This window comes from Vigna radiata, chromosome 5 (assembly GCF_000741045.1).
Source record: "Vigna radiata var. radiata cultivar VC1973A chromosome 5, Vradiata_ver6, whole genome shotgun sequence".
Taxonomy (NCBI): Eukaryota; Viridiplantae; Streptophyta; class Magnoliopsida; order Fabales; family Fabaceae; genus Vigna; species Vigna radiata.
The window spans coordinates 2301875-2323097 of record NC_028355.1 but is presented as its reverse complement, the minus strand read 5'-3'; the positions used below and the strand labels follow the sequence as shown (position 1 = coordinate 2323097).

Here is a 21223-nt window from a genome sequence, read left to right as displayed (position 1 = left end):
TAAAATAATACTTGATTAAGTAGTTTTTATTTATAGTTTGAACTTTTAATAATAAAAGAATCAAATAATTTTTACTCTTAAATACTTCTTAAACTCATTATTAAATATTGTGAAAATAAGTTTTAAAAAAATAAAAATAAAATAAAATTACTTGATAAATTTGTGATAATAATAAAAAGTTTAATTAATTATTGATAAAATTTAAACAAAAATAAAAAAAATAAAAAAGTATTTTAAACATTTAATACAAGAATAAATTTTAATAAAATTCAATTTAAAATCTCTAAATTTATAAATTACTTAAATCTTAATTAAACATTATTTGAATTTTAAATAAACATTGTTAAGTTAAAACATTATGTTTCATATATTTTGTTATAGATACTAATAATACCATGAGAATTTAATTAAGTTAAAGTATTAAATCTTAAATTCAGATTCCTCTAGTGTAGGAAACGACAGAGCACAGGGATTTGGCGTATCACATGATTAGCTTAGATCTTATCGTTTAACCTAACATATGCTTTGATGCCACGTCATGTCTGAAAATGCGAGCTTTGTACAAAAAATGGCCATAACAATCCACGTACCGTGTCTGTCCCTGTCATCACCGTATGAGGAAGAGTAGTAACAGTCTCTATAAATAAACTATCTCTTCCACCACTTTCTCAATCACTTTTTTCTTCATCTTCTCATTGCCAGAAAATGGGTTCTGAAAGCAAAAGCTTCGACTTTTTCAAGGAGATCGGGTTGGCTTCCTCCAATATAGGCTCTTATGTTAATGGCCAATGGAAAGCCTCTGGTTCCACTGTCACTTCTGTTAACCCTTCTAACAATCAGGTTCACTTTCTCATTATTTAGATGCTAGTTTTTGTTTGCTTTTATTCTTCAGGCTTTTTTTTTTTCACTGTCGCTTGTTTGTTGGTGATTTCAAAATAGACCATAGCTGAAGTGACTGAAGCTACTTTGCAAGATTATGAGGAGGGTTTGCAAGCTTGTGGTGAAGCAGCAAAGACATGGATGACGGTGATTTTTTTTTTTTGTTTTTTCATTTAAACAAAGTTGTTTACTTATGTTTTTGGGGTGGTGTATTAAGTTTTGTTTCAGTTACATGGTGGAGTTTCCAGCAAGTACGGAATTTACCTTATATTGGAGATGAATTGAGGATATTATTGTAATGTTGTTGCAGATTCCGGCACCAAAGAGGGGTGAGATTGTGAGACAGATTGGTGAAGCTTTGAGGGCCAAATTGGATCCTCTGGGTAGGCTGGTGTCTCTTGAGATGGGAAAGATTCTTGCAGAAGGAATTGGGGAAGTTCAGGTATTACAGTTATCTCTGTTCTGAAATATTTTGTGGCGTTTTTGTCAGGTTTTACAATGTAGAAATCAGAGTTTAGATTGTGTATGATACTCCAAACTTCTTTAATATCAACTAATAAGAGATAATTAATGACGTTCAACTATTTCTGACCAGAACAGTATGATATATTCAGGGACATTTTACTTTGTGTTGTTATGATGAATTAATATACCCTTAAGCTGATTATCTAACTATTCGTCTGGAAAATGTTATCAGAAATGGGAAACATTTGATACTTTTTATTTTAATTTTTTTTTCTTGTGCTCTTCTCGAGCATCTACACCCATCTAACTACATTTACATTTTTTTTTCTCCTAATTGAGGGGTTTCTTAGAATATATCCTAATTTCTACTCCAAAATATTTATTTTATTCAGTTTTTAGTATACTGCTTATAATAATTATTCACTGCATCTTCTTGCCTTATTCCCTATATTGGGTCCTCTGAGGTTGTTGGTTTTTCTAAGTTGCTTTACTTTTGCGGTTGGGAGTTTCCCATAAATATTTGGTGTGCGTATAGGCTAGCGGCACTCAAAGTATTTTAGTGCCTTTCTTAGCTATGCACAGAGCCAAATTAATCAGTAACACCATGTTAATGAGAAAATTACTATGTGAAAAATTCTTCATGTATCATTTTTATATGATATACTTTGTGATCTTGCTACCCATTGCAGGAAATTATTGATATGTGTGATTACGCTGTTGGGCTAAGCCGACAATTGAATGGATCAATAATACCATCAGAGCGTAAGATTGTTGTGTACCTAAATTAATTGATCATCTTTCTGGTTACATTGTTTAAAATAAGTTGTAGCTCAGGATAGTCTTTTGTTTTGATACTGATTTCTCTAGAAGAAATCCCAATTTTGATTTATTGTTTTCTTCTACTTGTCTTTTAACAGGTCCAGATCACATGATGTTTGAGGTGCGTATTTGAAGTATAATTATTTGCAAGTTTTTATACCCATTTATAACTATAATAATTAGTAGGTGCGATGCTATAAACATAGACACATGATTTTACACCACAGGTATGGAACCCCCTAGGAATAGTTGGTGTAATCACCGCTTTCAACTTTCCATGCGCGGTTCTAGGTATGTTTTTTTTCATTCTGTTTTAATGCACACGGCAACAAATTCCTTTGGATTTTGTATATCAGTTCAATGTTACATATAATCAGATTGAACACCTCACTGCATTCATTCACTGTCCTTTTGGCATGTATTTAGAGCTTCATCTGATTGTAAATCTACTGTGTCCAGGAGTTATCTTTATTTCTAATCAACTAGATTGTTTGAGTGTGAACTATCTTTCTGATAAAAGGGCAAATATCACCAATTAATTAACCTTGTTATTATCCAATTCATCTCCATTTTGGATCACTTTACAGTATATCTGTCCTTATATTGTGCATTTCCATTTGATGATATGTTTTAGCCTTTTCTTAATTTTTAGCCGTCCCTGCTATAATTAAAAAATATTCAGATTAGGGATTTCAACATTGAATCTTTGTGTAAAACATGCTTCCCGAGTCTTACCGACCCTACTTTAAATAAATAGATGGATGCTGACATGTATGAGCAGTCAGCTTTCTTGAAGTTTTTCTATCTAATTATACAATCCATTTTCTATTCCCTGATTTTGAAGTTTTTAATTGTAATGAAAACATTTTCATTTTCTTGTGCCTCAGGATGGAATGCCCACTTTCTATCCTCTGAATTTTTAATATTTTTATTGTAATAAAAAACATGTTAATTTCCGTTGTGCCTCAGGATGGAATGCTTGCATTGCGTTGGTCTGTGGCAACTGTGTTGTGTGGTAAGTCTACCTCCCTATCTGTCGTATATTTTATGAGATTGCTGAACTGGCCATTTTATGTCAGGTCATGCATGATTGTTTTGTTAATATTTCATGACTTGTGCAATAATTTTCTTCTCTATTTTCTTGTGATAACTGACTCTTATAATTGGTCGGAATAATGGTATATGTAGAATTCCCGACAATTTTTCCTGGTTGTGTTTCGCCATATTATATGACTTGAACATTCGTAGGACTCTGTATTTCAGTTAAATTCTCAACTCTATTTATCCAATACTTCGGTTCTTGATGCATTACGGTTTAGCTGTATGTATTTCATTAGTACAAAATTAGAATGATTGGTCAGAAACAGGGATAATGTGAACATTTTCCTTGACTTTTAGGCTTTTGGGTAACTAAACATTTTGTTATGAAAAATCCACTTCTTATCTCTAATCTAATTCATTTGTATTAAGGGAATATATCTTAGGTGGCGATGTTTTTGCTGAATGGGATTTTAAGATATGATATGCCCTTCAACTTCTCCCACTTCCAGTATTTTAATTTTTAACTTGTGTAAAACGTCCCAAGGACATCAATGCATGAAGCCTATCCCTCCTAGTAGGATAAGGCTTGATGGTGGTGTTTCCTTTATCGTTGTTCGTTAAATGGTAATGTTCAAGGGCTACATATTTTTGCAATTGATAGATACCAATAAACGAGGTAAAATCGGAGGCAATACTTGTATAATATATGGGAAAGTTCCACCCAAGATCAGTGCAATATCAAATCCTGGAATTCTAATTACTATGAGAAATTGCAGAAAGAAATACAACTTCTGGACAATTTAGGAGTGCCTAACTCTCTCAAGTCATAACAAATTTTCCCGATCCTGTTACTGCCCCACTGAACTCCATCTATTCTCTTATCTCCCCACAATACTTGTAAATTTCATGTGTTTACGATCATGGATCCAAGAAACAGGTTAATACGTTTGCAAACTTGTTTTTGTGAACTTGAGAAAACTCATTACATTCATGTAAAATTGCAAGTTCACTTGCAGCTCTGTGTGTACAGTTGGGCAGTTAAAAATAGCCCAAAAATGATGCCTGGGTTTGAACATTTTTTGGTCTTTATTTGTTTGGAACTGAGATCTACGGTACTATTCTACTTTTTTTGTTGGGTTCTTAGATAAACTTTGGAGACACTAGCTCTAGAGTCCTCATCAGAAGTTCAGTCATCCTTGAGTTCTAATATACCTTCATAATGGCTGCTTGCTTATATCTATGGTTTGGCTACCCATTCAGCCCCCTTCCCCAAAAAAATGTTCATATAATATACACAGACAAATTCAGTAAAGAAAGTCCATCATAAAAGATTATCAAAATATCTTTGTTTTTGCCAGTTATGCAGATCTGTATGGATTTTGTATGTATATGTGTATTCACTTGTCAGATTATCGAGTGTTCAAACCTTTTTTTTTTTTTTTGTGTGTTATCTTAATATTTATGTTTTTCTGATTACCACATACATTAAAGGAAGGGTGCTCCAACAACTCCTTTGATAACTATTGCTGTGACAAAGCTAGTAGCTGAAGTTCTTGAGAAGAACAACTTACCCGGTGCAATTTTCACATCTTTCTGTGGAGGTGCTGACATTGGTCAGGCAATAGCAAAAGACACACGCATTCCCCTGGTTTCATTTACTGGAAGTACAAAGGTACTTTATGTACTTAGTAGTTGGGCATAATTTTTTAACAGCCAAGCATAATTAAAGTAATTGAATAGGATACATAAATTTCTGTTTGTGAGTCCAAAGATGTACATGTCACCTAAATGATGCTCAGTTTAGTTGCCCTTAGTACTCTAGTCTTATTGTAGTTTGTCTATGAAGATTTAAGATATCTGCTATCTAAAATGCTAAATCATTACCCCTTTGGTGCAACTACTTCCATATTTCATATACTATGTAATCATGTATGTTGCCCTTCCTCCCTATTAAATAACTAATGTAGAAACTCTGAATTGTTAACTTTCTTCGGAATGAGTTGGAGACTACGATCTTATGGTGTCGAGTTCATAATGATGATTTCCCTGTTATATAGGTCGGCTTGATGGTCCAGCAAACAGTGAATGAGAGATTTGGCAAGTGCTTGCTTGAGTTGAGTGGAAACAATGCAATAATAGTCATGGATGATGCAGACATTAAATTGGCCGTTCGTTCTATTTTGTTTGCTGCTGTGGGTACTGCTGGTCAGCGGTGTACAACCTGCCGGAGACTGGTATTAGAACCAATTTAAAAGATTAAATTCATAATTGCAATGCAAGTCATGTGTGATTTTATAAGATATATCTATTTTCTTATTCAATTTCTTGTGCTGCAGTTTTTGCACGAGAGTATTTACACAAATGTACTAGACCAACTTGTTGGACTCTACAAACAAGTCAAGATAGGGAACCCCTTGGAGAAGGGGACTCTAGTTGGGCCATTGCATACTCGTACTTCGGTGGAAAACTTTCAGAAGGGTATTTCCGTCATAAAATCCCAGGCATGTTCATGTTACTCTTTTCTATTTGAGTTAAATATTAAGGTCTTGTCTGTAATTATGAAAACTAGGATGTGCTATATACAAAAGATTGAATGCTTGTATTCTCTGTGGAGATAATGTACTTGATACTCTGAATCTCTGATTATCAGGGAGGGAAGATCTTAACAGGTGGATCTGTATTAGAGTCAGAAGGAAATTTTGTACAACCAACAATTGTTGAGATTTCTCCAGATGCTCCTGTAGTTAAAGAAGAATTGTTTGGTCCAGTTCTTTATGTCATGAAATTTCAGGTAGAGTATATTCTATATCTTCTTTCATTTCACTATTTCTTTTGGAGTTTAGTTATATGATTGAACTTCACTATTTTCTACTTAGACTCTGGAAGAAGCAATTGCCTTGAACAATTCTGTACCTCAAGGATTAAGTAGTTCAATCTTTACACAAAGACCTGGAACTATATTCAAATGGATCGGGTAAGTACTTATAAACTACTCTGTTGTAATTCTAACAAGGATTTAGTACTGGCTACAAGAACTCTAAAGATAATTGATTTCACTTGTTCATGGATGTGAATGTGGTGCAGGCCACGAGGTAGTGATTGTGGTATAGTGAATGCAAATATACCTACAAATGGAGCTGAGATTGGTGGTGCCTTTGGTGGGGAAAAGGCAACTGGTGGTGGTCGTGAAGCAGGAAGTGACTCATGGAAGCAATACATGCGTCGTTCTACATGGTAAGTTCTAGTTGAATTTATGATATTGCATTCCTTGGTTACAAGCTCTGTTAATGGTGAATATATCTTCTTCTTCATCTTCTTCATCTTCTTCTGTGCATGTCCTTGGCAGTACCATCAACTATGGAAGTGAACTGCCATTGGCTCAGGGAATTAACTTTGGCTAGACAGCCACCCTTGTTACACGAGGATGAACAAATGCAATTTTGCAGCCAGAAGAGACAACAAGTTCTATAACAACATGTTAGTCTGGTTGACTTTGGCTCAAAGTGTTGTTTGAAACTTAAACATGACAGCTTCAATGTATTAGACTTCTTAAATAAATGGCAATTAAATCTTATTTCCAAATAAAGTATCTGACGTTTAAATATGAGCAAAGTAGATTTTGGTCTTTGATAATATCACATTTTTGTATTTAATTTCTGCAAATTTTTATTTTAGATTTTATATTTAACAAAATGATGTCATTTGGGAGTGCACCACAGGGATGCAATGTCTGGTGAGGTAGAATTTATGAAGACAGAAAAACAATTATGAAGTTAAACACAAATCCCCTACTTTCTTTTTGTGTACTGATGTCTACTTTGATTTTGTTCAACAGTTTTCTTAAGATTCAACAATAACTTTCGTATTTGACCAAAATTTATGAGCAAAATATTTCCACATTTAAGAGTTTGGTAAGATTCAGCCATAACTTACGTACATGAATAAAATTAAATTTAAGATAATGATATCTTGACTTCTGTTTTTAACAATATCTTAACTCTGTCAAGCATTAATCGGTCTATATGGGAGAAATTAAAACAAATAAAAAATGACATGGAAGCTTTAAAATTAGGGATTTTGTATTCGCTTTCTCTTTCATTTGTTTCAAAATTGATTTTGGAAGTGCGAGAAGGCTATGCGAATTCAATTACCGTTGCTGCAATCATTAGAGTTCACAAAATCTATTCATTTTGACTTATATTGGTTTTTGCGGTTGTCTTCGGTTTGATTTGTGTTGGTTTCGAATTATTATTGAAGCATTGAATCATCATTCACATGAGTTATTTGAGGTTTAGGTTTTTGTTTCATCTTTTTGTTTGATTATTTGAATTTTTTTTTCAATTTTTTTTAGGTTTAATAAAGAAGTTCCTATTTCCGTGTGAGATCTCAATTTCGTCTCGTTTCTTTTTGGATTTTTCAATTTGGGTCCCAATTTTTTGAAAATTGTTTTTTTTTTTTATTTCTCAATTGGGTCCCAATTTTCTAAAAATTGTAACAATTGGATCTTTTTCGTTAAAATGATTCCAACGCATTAATGTGTGTTTGTCGTGCCACGCTGGAGTCAATTTCTTACCTGACGTGGGTAGGGACACCTTAATTGATGTGGATAGTTCATGATCTGTCTCTTAATGGCAATGAGGAAACCAATGTGAGGCAACCACCACATCAGTTTCATCTTTAAGGTTTGAGAATTAAGGTTTGTGTTTGAAGAAGGGTTGAATGACATGCTGACGTGGCAAGGGTGATAAAAGTCCTGTGTGCCATGTCAAATCCACATTAATACCATTGGATCCAATTTAACGAAAATGACTTAATTGTTGCAATTTTTAAATTGGAACTCAATTGAGAAATCTAAAAAGAACTGAACGAAATTGAGATTCCACCCATAAATAGGGACTTCCTGAATGATTAACCTTTTTTTATCATTTTAGGCTTGCTGTTGGTTGTAAATTTTTGATTTTTTTACATGCACTTATTTTATTTACAATATTTCGTTTTAATCAATTTGTATATTCAAATTTCTTTGTGGTTAATTTAATTTAATTTCTTCGCATGGTATTAATTACTTCGTTAATATGCTATATTGAAATATGTTTCCATTATTTTTATTTAATTACTTCGTATGCTATTAATTAATTGTTATTTATTTTTTAAGTAAATTTATAATTAAAAAACAGTTACTTAATAGATAAATTTGATTAATAATATAATTATTTTAATTAAAAAATTATTTAAAGCGTAAAATTAGAAACTAAATATGGATAGAAAAGATAAATCACTTTATGTATAAATATAGATAAATTGTTTAGGTTAACAAAATTATAATTCTAACTATTTTTAATAATTGATATATGTTATTTTAGTCTTCTTCTTTTTTATTTCATAATTTAAAAAAAATTAATAAAATACTTTAGTCTTTTAAAATGATCTACAGATTAGTTTTAAAAATCGTCATTATATAGGATCTCACTTCTATAACAATGAAAAATGGTGTTATAGAAAATTATTTGTAATGTGTTTTTCTTTCTGGTTTTGCATATTGGGCCTTGTGCTTAGTGTTATCTTATGAGTAAATATTAACTTTTTTATCTCAAATTTTATTTTCAATTTCATGTTTTATCTTTAATTCTATTATTTTATTTATCATTACTATTCATTTCATTTTTTTACTCTTGATCAGATATCGTACAATGATTTTATAAATATGATATAAACTTAGCTTATAAATTGATTTTTTAATATTAAAATAGATTTAAAATTTACTTCATATTATAATCAAAGTATATTCTACTCAAGTTATATAAATTCATTATTAAGTTTTCGTTTTCTTTTTTAATGTTTTTATAAAAGAACTGTTTTGTGTTTTCACTCTATTCAAATTTGATAGAAAGACACGGATACATTGATATATTCACGTGACAAAAACATTCAATTGATATGCTACTTTTCAAATAATAAAATGAATCCTACTTTTATTTAATATTTATTAAGGATGAAAGAGTAATTTTGAAAAAAAATTTGAAAAGTAACTTATCAATTAAAAATTTTCATTCTTAGTTAACAGGGAAGATTTGAGGGTAATTATAATAAAAAGACACTTTTATCCCTTGTAACAATGTATGAAAATGCAGAAATCAGTTTCTGATGTGAAAAAAGTAGGTTGCATAGTCTCATAGATGAGGGAATCGATTCCAACCCTATTAACATAGCTTTTGATTTTTATTTTTTAAATTTTTAATGTGTTTTACTTGTTTTAATTTAATAAATAATATTTTATATATTAAAATATTAATTGATACTAGATTATATAAAAAAATATTATATTAATTAAACATTTATTAAATTTCGAAATAAAAAGTAAAATTTTAAAAAATATGTTAAAAAGGCGTGAAAAATCTTAATCTGTTTTCAAGGTGAAGTATTAATTGAATTTCGAAAATGGGTTAAAATAAATTCCTTAATCAATTTTCAAAAATCTGTTTTTGAAAATGGTTGAACTCTTAATCTCGATAAAGAATTTTTATTTAATTTTTTTTTGTTTTCTTGTTTTTTTATAGTTTTCACTAAACTTTCGAATTAATTAATACGTTTTTTTATTGTTTTTTATTTGTTTGTATATTTTGTTTTACTTTGAAGATGTAAACAGAGGCTGAATATATGAAAAAGAAATATCTTTTCTTTAAATCTACAAATTAAATTAATTTTAATTAATTATAATGGCGCTCGCTTTATGAAAACAATTAAAAAATAAATTTTCTCTTTTTAACAAAAATATGTTATATATTAATACGTGACACGGAACGTTAATTTATAATTAGAGAGTATTTGGGATAATTACTAAAATAAGGTTATGTATTTAATTTTAAACGTATAAGTGATTATAATAACAAAATTAAGTCTTACTTTCCCTGCAATATTATCTTTTAGAAATAAATGTATCCATTATATCTAAATATATCTAAATATTTAATATTAGTATTTATTTTATTGTGTCTATAATCTATTTAATTACAATTTAAGTTTTTTTTCCTCTTTTATTAAGAAAATAATGAAGAAAATAACACTTATTATAATTACTTATTTATATTTTTATATCTAAATATAATTATTTTACAAAAACAATATTTTCGGACATATATATCGTGGCTTTCTAATTTGTTAACTCATTTAAGTTTTACAATTGTAAAATTTATTTCCTTTTCGTGAATAGACAATTTCTTTTGGATTTATATTTTCTATTTTAATCAGTTCAGTTATTATATTTTGTTTGAAGTAATTGTATGATAAAATGTATTTTATTAAAAAACTAAATAAATATTTAGATAAATATTTACAATAAAATTAATAAAATATTTATATTAAAATTTAATTATATTTGAATAAATTTAAATTTGTGATAAATATATTCAAAATATTAATGTATTATATTATTAATTAATCTTTACTTAAATGTAATTCAATTAACTTATCATAATAATCAACAAATTAAATTTAAAAACTTATTAAATATAATAATCATATTTTGAATGAGGAAAGTAATTCTCCTGTTAAGAAGTATTGAGAAAATCAAATTTTGTTCCAGAGAGAGGATTGTTAGAGTAACAGAGAATGGAACAAACAGTTGCAATTCGCAGCTATGAACTTCGCCTCATTCGTTGCACACTCAATTCTGAGCAATCGCAACAACTTTGCGTCTCGCAGAAACGTGATTCTTTGGATGATTCCATTGACCATCTCTTGAATTTCATTCAGTATGGCAATTATATTCAAGCACTCACTTCTCAGTCCTCCTCCCACCTTGTTTTCCAACTCGCTGACCTTGAATCACCGTCACTCAGCGATCCCGGTAAGCTCTATTCTTTGTTGGTTGACCGCGCCGAGTGCTTCATCGCCGCTGCAACCAACGACGTTCTTGAACAGCAACGTAGGAACATGCTTGTTACGTGCATCGCAGTTGCCGCGTTTCTAGGGTTCACTCAAGTCAACTTTATCGGGTAATTAGAATGCATCCTCTCTTTTATTTTTGCATAATTAATCTAACTATTCTAAATTATAGATTATTTATATTATATTATATTATAAAAACTAAACTAATTTTTTTAAAAACTAAATTATACTTAATTGCTTCAAATAGTAAAACATCCTATATAACCACAACAAATTCTGGTTATACAAAAAAAACGCATTTTTGTTTGTTTAAATACAAAATAACAGAAAAGTAAGAAATATAGGAGATGCTTTTCAAATGCTAAAATTTGAAATACTGTCTTGTTATCTTTCAGAATATATACATATATATATATATATATATATATATATATATATATATATATATATATATATATATATATATATATATATATATATATATGGGTTTGAAAAGTATTTTTTTTTTCCTTTATGGGATACATGATCTAATATTACAACCTAGAATTGAAAAAATTGTACTTATAGGAGCTCTTCTATACCTATTTCTTTAATTTTCTTATGTCCCTTTTTATCACTAAATCAACTTCTACATGCCTTTAATCATTGTGCAAGATAAAAACATTTTTACACATTAATAAATATAAAATGGTTATAAAAGAGTAAACTTTTTTAATTTTTAAAAAATATCTCTGATTCAAATTACCACCACCATCTTCAATTGGGTTGAGATGAGAGAAAAAATGTTGAGAGAAAATGTTGAGATGAGAGAGAAAATATCTTTGATGACAAAGGGTTTCTGATTTTTTTTTTTCAATTGGGGCAACAGTAGGAATGACAGAGTGAGAGAGATGACAGAGAAAATAAGGGAGGTGAGTAAGGGTTTGGGAGTTTTTTTTAGTTTGGAGAATGAAAATTATTTAAATATCACAACTTAGAATACATGATAAATGAGGGTATTTTTGTCTGCTATAATCCGGTACTTGTTAAAACGTACCAACTGAAAAACTAGCGTACGCGTGTTAACAAACCCCATATATATATATATATATATATATATATATATATATATATATATATATATATATATATATATATATATATGGGGACTTATTTTTCCTGTAAAATAAGCAAGTAAAAAGAATTTAAAAATTTCTCTAACTTCTGTATTAAAATGGAATAAGCGTAAAATAAATATTTTGCATCGCCCAAAAAGAGAAATATTTTTTAAGACTCGGTTTTTGATCTATATAAAATAATTTATAAACTATAGTTAATATGAGAACCAAATTTTAGGATTTTTATATTTTCAAATTAATAATAAATAACTATTGTTATTAATTCAATTTCTATTAATTTAAAAGTTATTTATAACCGTTTTCAAATGATAAAAAAAAAGTAGTTAAGATCAATTTAATTAGGTAAGCCCAATTATTATTACTTTGAAAAAGGAATTTGTATTATTTCTTAATATTTTAAGAATTAATTTATAATACTTTTTAAATAATTAATCTGAAATGTTAAAGTACAAATTTAATTAAAAAAATTAACTCTTATGGTTTTAGAAAACATTTTTGACTTTTATAAAATTTAAAATTTGAAAAAAAATCATAACAATTTTAAAATTAGATTTAAAATATTTAAAATTCATTTTCATATAAAAGGTGATTACATTGTTAGATTTAAAGTTATAATCAACTCTTTATTTTTAATTAAAAAACATTTAAGATATACAACATTTCACTTCAGGGAAGTATTAGCTTGATAAAAAAAAACAGTTCACTTTGTCTAAACAAATTTTCAGATGCAAAATAATTTTTGGTTTAGTGTAGTTTTTAGCATACAGTTCATTTTGTCTACCTCTCATTTATATTATATATTTTTAATTTGGAATGAAAGTGTTGCTAGTTCAGGCCCTTGGAAGGGGTAGAGCTACCAAAATGTCCTCTGGGTTTGGATGGTGATGACGAAGGACGGGATAATTGGGCTCGGAATCAGCTTATGTCTTCTGGTTCTGACTTGGTCGGGAAGTTCTCCAATCTTCAGGTACATCTACGTCCTACATTCAATTTGAATTAATTAGGCCATGTTTAACTTTAATTCTTACGTAGTGTTGTTTTTTGTTGTGTTTGTAGTATATAGTTTTTGCGAAGATGTTGCTTATGCGGTTGAAGGATTTAGGCAGTGAGATGAAAAGCCTTCCGTGGTGGCTTGCACGGGTTTTGGTTGTTCAACAGAGGGTGTTGGATGAGCGGTGTTCTTCCTTGTCTGATCTCTTGCATGTGTATATGGGTGAAGCTTTGCAGATGTTTGGTTCTCGCGAACTAGTTGAGAGTTATTGGCAGGATGATTTACACGACGGAGAGAGCTCGGGCATGGTCTCCTTGATTCATTTGGAGGCTGGCATTATTGAATATGTATATGGACGGCTTGACTCTTGCAGGTAATTATAGTTTAATTGCTATCAGCAGGCTAGAGCCATGAATTGTCCTAGTGATATGTTTCTTACCGTGCAGTATATGATGAATTATTACCTTGTGCATTTATTGTATCAGGATGCATTTTAAATCAGCTGAGATGGCAGCTGGGCTTCAGCTTTCAGTCACTGGGGTACTTGGTTTCCGTACTGAACACCAGGTAAACCTAGTAGACCTACTGCATGATCAATAACATGTTTCACGAAACTTATTTAATTCCTGCATTTGCGTAGGCGGAACCAAAGGCACAGAGGGTACTTCTTACCAACACATGTCCATCAAATAATGAGAATGAGAACTGTCCCTTAACGAGTACCGCTATCCAAACATGTGATTCCAACAAAGGTGAAGATGATTGGAATATGAATCAGCATGAAACCTCTGAAGCATCTGCACTCAGAATACCCAAGTTGTTACAAAACAACGATGACTCTAGAATTAGATCTCCATCTCAAAGCATACAAAATGGTGGCCATGTTACTCCTAATTTGACAGCAATTCAACAAGCTGTAATTCTGGCATTTTGCCTTTTGATTGAGAAGAGCTCCCCACGCGATGAGTTGCACTGTAAGTTACTTGAATTTCTATATTCATGCATGCAAATGCGTACTTAAGAAAGATATAAATCCCATTTTGAAGCTACCTCTTACGTGGTCTTTTAGCCTATGATGTCCAGGGAAAAGATTGTAGAACTCGATCAATCCTATGATGTTACCTTTTTGAAGGACATCGTCTTGTGCTTAGATCTATTTAAATTTATTTCTGTATTATAAAAGCCTCTTATTTTCCCGAGAAGGAAAAGGTAAAAAAAAAAAAAAACGACAATGATACTTTGACAACACTTTTTGACAACTTTTTTGACAACGGGACACATGTCATCATTTTATTGGTCTATTTGAATTTATGTTTAAAAAATATTTAAAACAGACCAATCACAAACTGCCACGTATGCATTGTTAAAAAGTTGTTAAAAAAGTGTTGTTAAAAGAAGTTTTTCAAAAAAAAAAATGTCTCTGACCAAGTTTTCAATTGCTGTCTTGTGACCTGGTTTCAGTATGGGATATGGCACCTTACATTGAAGCAATTGATTCCCAGAACTTCTCTTACTTTACTGTAAGTAGACAAAAATCTACACCGGAGCTTATACTTTAAAAATGTACTCTTTTCTGTACAACCTATTTGTATTTAAATATGTAACTACATTTTATTTTATTATATTGTTACAATAGAGTTGTTATTATATAATTTTTTTTTTTCAAAATATTATTTTTCTGATGCTTATGGTTTTTGTTTTCCCTTTTACTCTAAATTTTATTGTAAGCATTATCTGCGTTTGATAATTTTCTCTTTGGTGCTATAGATAAGGTGTTTATCGGATCTTTTACGTATTCGATGGGAGTCATCTCGTTGCCGAACTAAGGAGCGTGCCTTACAGATGATGGATAACTTGGTATGTGTTGTTCTGCGTTAATTAGCACGCTGACTTGGGAATTACAAATATATATATATATATATATATATATATATATATATATATATATATGTTTCTAATTGAACTAAAAAACAGAAGTAGTGCAATTTCAGATTTTTTTTTAAGAAAACCCAGTTTTAATAGTAATTTATCAAATTTAAATATATGAGAATTACAATAAGAAATAAATTTATTTATCTCCTAATAGGTCCATAACTACATCCATTATAAACCATTGTCTTTGGGATGATAAGTTTGACATTTCAGATTAAAACTAAATGTATCCGTAATTTCACACGATGAAATTTATTATAGTATATGATATATATTTAATTTTTTTATGTACGATCAACATATATATGCTTCAAAAATAAAAATTATCACAGTAAAAAAAATAAATAGAGAAGTTGAATTCCATTGGCAACTCCTAACAGAGTTTAGAAAGATCTAATGAGAGTTACAGTATATATTTATAACCTATGAAATTTACACGACTTGGAACATAAATTTGGATTGGTATTTTCTAAAAGGAATTCTATTAGACGTGTGTGATCACTTGGGAATGATACTCTTAATATTATTCCCAATCTAATGGATAATTACCGCGGTCTCCAATTCCTTTATCCTTGATGTTTGAAACAAAGGCTGATTTGTACATTTAATCTGGCTATAATGAATGGTTGTATGATTTGTTCACTGTACCTGATAAACTTGTACAATGTTATTTGCAGGTTAAACATATTTATGAACCTTCTCCAGCAATAGCTGATAGAATTGCTTTTATTTATGCTATTTATATGCCAAGTATTCCTGCATTGCAGATGTAAAAACCTTTCCTTTGTAAGCCTTTTATGTATTTTAGCTTCATAAAAATGAGACAATTCTCAAACAATGGTATTGCCTTTTTTTTTTTTTTTTTTTTTTTTTTCAGGGAATATGGGGAACTTTTGTCAGATTGCGGTTTGAAAGGGGAGGCAGCGCAGAAGTTTGTAGAATTAGAATTATGGTATAAGCTAAAAGACTGTTACAGGTATTATAATAAAACCCTAAATGAATAAACCAAATGATTTTTTACACTCTCATAACATTCATCTTTCGTTGTCAATGACGTTCACTTGGTTTTTGATTTGGAAAACAGTTTCTTGGGGAAGAAAGCAACCGCTGTTGAACTCATCAGGAAGCGACTTTCGGAAACACCAAATGACCCCATATTATGGTACGTTCATGGATTGCTTATTTGTCATCCATCACCAAGGACAACTGTAGTCATATTTTTATTTTATTTTTCTATTTACTCAGTTATTATCCGAGATCGAATGGATGACATGCTAACATAAAGTATATCAGATAAAACATGAAATATAGGAAGACTATATAACATTATTTTGTATATTCTTTTTAACTCACTGGCTAAAAATTTTCCAGGTGTTCCCTGGGTGACCTTACAGATAATGATGCATGTTTTGAGAAAGCTCTAGAAGTTTCAAACAATAGGTCTTCTAGAGCAAAGGTACAGTCAGTGCATGTATTCGTGTTTGTACAGGTGTTCTTTTGCCTTCCATATATCTGCTTCTATAATATTACAAAAGTAGTTTTTCTCTTACTGACAGCGTTCTATGGCTCAAAGTGCATACAAAAGAGGAGACTACAACAAATCTATATTGTTGTGGTATGTATTTAACTTTCTATCATCATTGCCTTTATCGTTAATGCATGCATGCATGTGTTATTATTTTGAATGATATGTTAAATATAACAATTTTTGTTGACCAAATTTAGGGAGTCTGCACTTGCAGTGAACTCAATGGACCCAGATGATTGGTTTAAACTTGGGACTGCTGCAGTGAAGGTTATTAACATTTTACTTTCTCGGCGTTAGATTTCATTACAGTGAACAATTATTTTATCTAGAAAATGGTACAACTTCATGTAGGGTAGATGAGTATATAAGTTTTAGGCGAACGTTGGTGAACTGAATAGGGTAGATGAGTGCGTGTTTAATGTATAAAGTTTTAAAGTTTCAGATAGTTTATTTCTGGAAAACCTACTTCTTTAATTATGCACATAGTTTATTTCACTTGTCCCTCTTATTTTTTTCTTTCACTATCTCATCATTTAGTATGTCAAACTGACTGCCAAGATTTTACAGGCTCAAGATACAGGAAAGGCTCTGGATGCGTTTACTCGCGTAATTCAACTTGATCCTGAAAATGAGGAAGCTTGGACTTACTTTGCAAGCTTGTAAGGAGTTCTTTCTTTCTTGTAGTATTAAAAAATAGTAAAGATCTTAGTTTGTTTCAGTGCATAAGCTCTATTTTCTTCGAAACCTCTCACGTTTAATTATTTACAAGAATCTGTTTGTTTTGTTCCATCTATATTCAGGATACACAAGAAAAATTGACCCAAATTTGGTGTTTTTTCTGTTGCGCTATTTTCCTTTGAGCTAAAAAATTTCCACAATAAGAACAGTCCCCTCAAATTTCACCTGGTCTATTCCTTGTTAGTTTCAAACATAAGACCTCCATCTAGAACTATATATTTTCTGCTTAACAATTAAGGTGTTTCCTTAGGGCCACGAAAAGTATATTCACACCTTTGTATACACTAGATCAAAATTTCCTTCACTCAGTTTGAAATTTAATTATTCATCCTCATTTTTACCTTGGTGACAATGCTGTGATAAAAACTGATAAAGCTGATCCAGACTTAATTATCAATAACAACGTAAAAATCACTCATGATTTATTAAACTTTGGTTCTAGATTTTACTTACATTTTACCTTACATGCAGGCACGCGATGAAAAGAAAGGGCAAGGAAGCCTTAATCGCATCAAAAGAAGCCTTGAAATTCAAGTTTCGTATACATCCCTTTCTTTAAATTTCCTTTTCATATGCTGAAAGTGTCAAAAACATACAATTTTGTTTGCTTCATAATAATTTCATTTTATCCCTGTTATTAAACTTCCTTTGCGTCATTAATATAGACATATGCTTGCATACACACAACATTTGTACTGGTTCATAACCATTCCATAGTTAACAGTCTTTGCATAACATAACGATACTTGGTAACAGACGGAACAGCTGGCAATTATGGGAGAACTATAGCCATATTGCTGTCGAAATTGGCAATATCAGTCAGGTATGCTGTTTTTGGTTTATCCTCCTTTGATCAAACATGTTTTTTATGCAGTTTTAGTCTTTTAGATTTACTGAACCTTTTTCACTGGTTGACCCTTCTACTCCTTTTTTTAGCTTATTAAAAATATATATTTATATTCATAAGCCACTTTCATAGGCTTTGCTGTACGTTTTTAATTTTCATAAGTGTATGTGATAAAGCTGGCATATAATGGACAGTAAATATATTTAAAAGCCTTTTTAATCCAGCAATAACTTCTAAAATCAAGTGCAATAAATAAAAACTGTAGGAAAATTACAATTTCTTTTGGTTCTTCCTTGATCATCCATCCTGTTTGGTAAATTCTTTTAGGCTCTGAAAGGTGTACAGATGGTTTTGGACATCACCAATTATAAGAGAGTAGATAGTGAATTATTGGAAAGAATCACAGGAGAGGTGGAACGGTTATGCATTGTCGATTCTGGAGCAGAATATGAAATGGAAGTAGGTGGAGCATCTGTTGCCGGAAGATCACGTGAAACTGAAAAATTATTGGTTTTACTTGGCGAAGTTTTACAACAGGTATTACTCAATTCCACACCCCAACCAGAAGTAGAGTGCAAACAATGTTGTTTGCTCTGCAAGTTAAATAAAAGTTTAATATTTTACGCTCTGCTACAGATAGTTAAAAATGGGAGTGGATTTGGATCTGAAATCTGGGGCTTATATGCCAAATGGCACAGAATTAATGGAGATCTCATGATGAGCTCTGAAGCCCTCTTAAAGCAAGTTAGGTCACTCCAGGTATGTTCAACGATAAGGTCCATAAAATCTCATACAGTTGTTGTTTGTCCTAATGATAGTTTTCATAATTAACCAATTGATATGATTTTTATTTTACTATTTGTATCGTTTCAGGGAAGTGATACGTGGAAGGACCAAGATCGGTTCAAAAAATTTGCAAAATCATCTTTGGATCTTTGCCAGGTATACGTGGACATGTTTTCATCTGCTTCTGGTAGTATTAAACAACTGTATACAGCTGAGCTGCACTTGAAGAATGTCATCAGACAGGCAAGATAATTTAGTACAATTTTTCATGATGTTGGAGGGTTGAAAACATAATCTCGATTACTTTTGTTTAAATCTATCTACTGTAAAACGTATTTTTGATTTATTTATTACTTTGTATATATGCTCAGGCTCAGAGCTGCTTCTCCGATACACAAGAGTTCAGAGATCTTCAAGCTTGCTATGATGAAGTGAAAATGAAACTCCAATCCAACTCCATCAATGCCTAGGTAAAATCTTCTTGGGAGGTTGCTTTAGAATCTCGAGTATGCCAAGTATTTGATATGATTGTTAACAAGTCACTAGAGATTTTGATCACCTTAGTTTTGATATATCTTTCTTTTTTAAGTTACTTTTAGTAGAAAGAGTCTTGATGTGTGATTCACTATATGTCTTATGAAGTATTGTCAAATGATCTCAAAAGAAGTATAAAAAATGTCATGAAGTACATTCGTATCCAAGACTAAATGACTAACATCACATAATTGGGAAGCTCGTGACCCATCCCGAGTGATGTATGCTCATTCACTAAGTCATCACATATCTTTAGACACTTATAAACAAAGGAAAACGTTTCTTTAACAACAGATTTTTTATAACATTTTGACAACAATACGTGTCACATTGTTATTGGGTGTTTTTATTAAATTTTTTTAAAAAGGTTGATTTTGTCTTCGAGAGCGCTTTTGAAAAAAATGTTCACAAATCCTTTTGGCGCCTTTCATTTCAGAAAGAATATTTTGTCTTTGACATTCCTGTCTTTGACATTTATGAACTCTCTCTCCACCATTGAAGTGTTGTTTCTGTCCATCGTTGTTCCTTCGTCGCTTGGGTCCATTGGTTACTTTGTCTAGAGCATTTTGTCTATGTCTATCTAGCGCATTGCCTCTATGGTTTGCGAGTGGTTGCGTTAGTGTCATTTCTCTCTAAAGATTTTGTTTTTTCATTCGCGCATTGCGTTTGTGGTTTGACCATGGTTTCGTTGGCGTCATTTCTCCAAAGGTTTCGTTTTTTCGCAGACTCCTATGGTTTCGTTTATTCACACACTCTTGTGGTTTCGTGGTTTGACCATGGTCTCTTTATTTCGTCGCACTTTGTATCACGCATTGAAGGCGATTACCCATTTCGCCCCTACTACCATGATTTCACCGTGGTTTACTTGGTGTTATTTCTCACAAGGTTTGGGCTTTTCACACACGTCGTGGAGGTTGGTATCACCATTACTTGAATACTTGAGGCATTTATGTGTTTATACTTTAATTTTGTATATTGGACATTTTGTCAAAATTTACGATATGTATTGAAATGTTGGATTCTGTAATAAGAAGATTGAGTATACAAATTATTAATCTTTTTCCCTTGTTTACTAAAAGTTTACGATATGTATTAAAATTTTGGTTTTGCCTTTGTTTATTTGTTATTGTAGGTTATTATTTGATTTAAGTCTTTACTTCAGTTCAAACCGAAATGAAAGCATGCAATAGCAATGTAAGTAGAGTTTGAAAATTTCTATTGTATCCTCATTTGGTTATCAAAAAAATGCTGGAGAAATGAGTTCACAAAGATGACGTTGGCAATGAAGAAAAAGAAGTAGACAATGAAGAAACACAAGTTTGTAATGAAGAACATGTGGTTAAATTCGAATGAGTCGGGTTTAAATGAGTAGGGTTAAAAAAAAACGTATAATTTTTTCAAATTCAACCTGGTCCGAACCTGTGGTGGACCGGATTGACTTATGATTATAACTCATTTTAACAGTTCTAAATATCATTGAAATGTTATAATTAAATTAAAGATGGAAAACAATTGTGAAGTTAAAACCAAATTATCCACTTTTTGTGCCCTGATGTACTTTGATTTTGTTCAACAGTTTCTTAAAACTCAACAATAACTTACGTATTTGAGCAAAATTTACGAGCAAAATATTTCCACCTTTACAATAACTTACGTAG

The 21223-nt window shown here is 30.9% G+C and overlaps 2 protein-coding genes across 2 annotated transcripts; both read left to right on the top strand.

Annotated features, from left to right (window-relative positions):
• Nucleotides 1-657: 657 nt before the first annotated feature.
• LOC106762243 (aldehyde dehydrogenase family 7 member A1) lies at nt 658-6842 on the top strand. Its single transcript, XM_014646029.2, has 14 exons — nt 658-840; nt 940-1026; nt 1190-1321; nt 2034-2106; nt 2262-2284; nt 2391-2454; nt 3133-3178; nt 4696-4876; nt 5262-5438; nt 5541-5705; nt 5855-5995; nt 6081-6178; nt 6289-6438; nt 6551-6842. The coding sequence occupies exons 1-14, from the start codon at nt 706-708 to the stop codon at nt 6603-6605; spliced, it is 1527 nt and encodes a 508-aa protein (XP_014501515.1). The 5' UTR covers nt 658-705; the 3' UTR covers nt 6606-6842.
• A 3970-nt stretch (nt 6843-10812) lies between these two features.
• Nucleotides 10813-19501, top strand: LOC106760063 (tetratricopeptide repeat protein 27-like). The gene is made up of 20 exons (XM_014643500.1): nt 10813-11198; nt 13044-13176; nt 13266-13573; nt 13686-13767; nt 13841-14174; nt 14662-14720; nt 14968-15057; nt 15810-15901; nt 16010-16108; nt 16217-16294; nt 16504-16588; nt 16689-16747; nt 16858-16927; nt 17228-17319; nt 17870-17932; nt 18155-18221; nt 18573-18782; nt 18882-19004; nt 19119-19274; nt 19403-19501. Exons 1-20 carry the CDS (start codon nt 10813-10815, stop codon nt 19499-19501), a joined length of 2685 nt encoding a protein of 894 aa, XP_014498986.1.
• Nucleotides 19502-21223: the final 1722 nt, after the last annotated feature.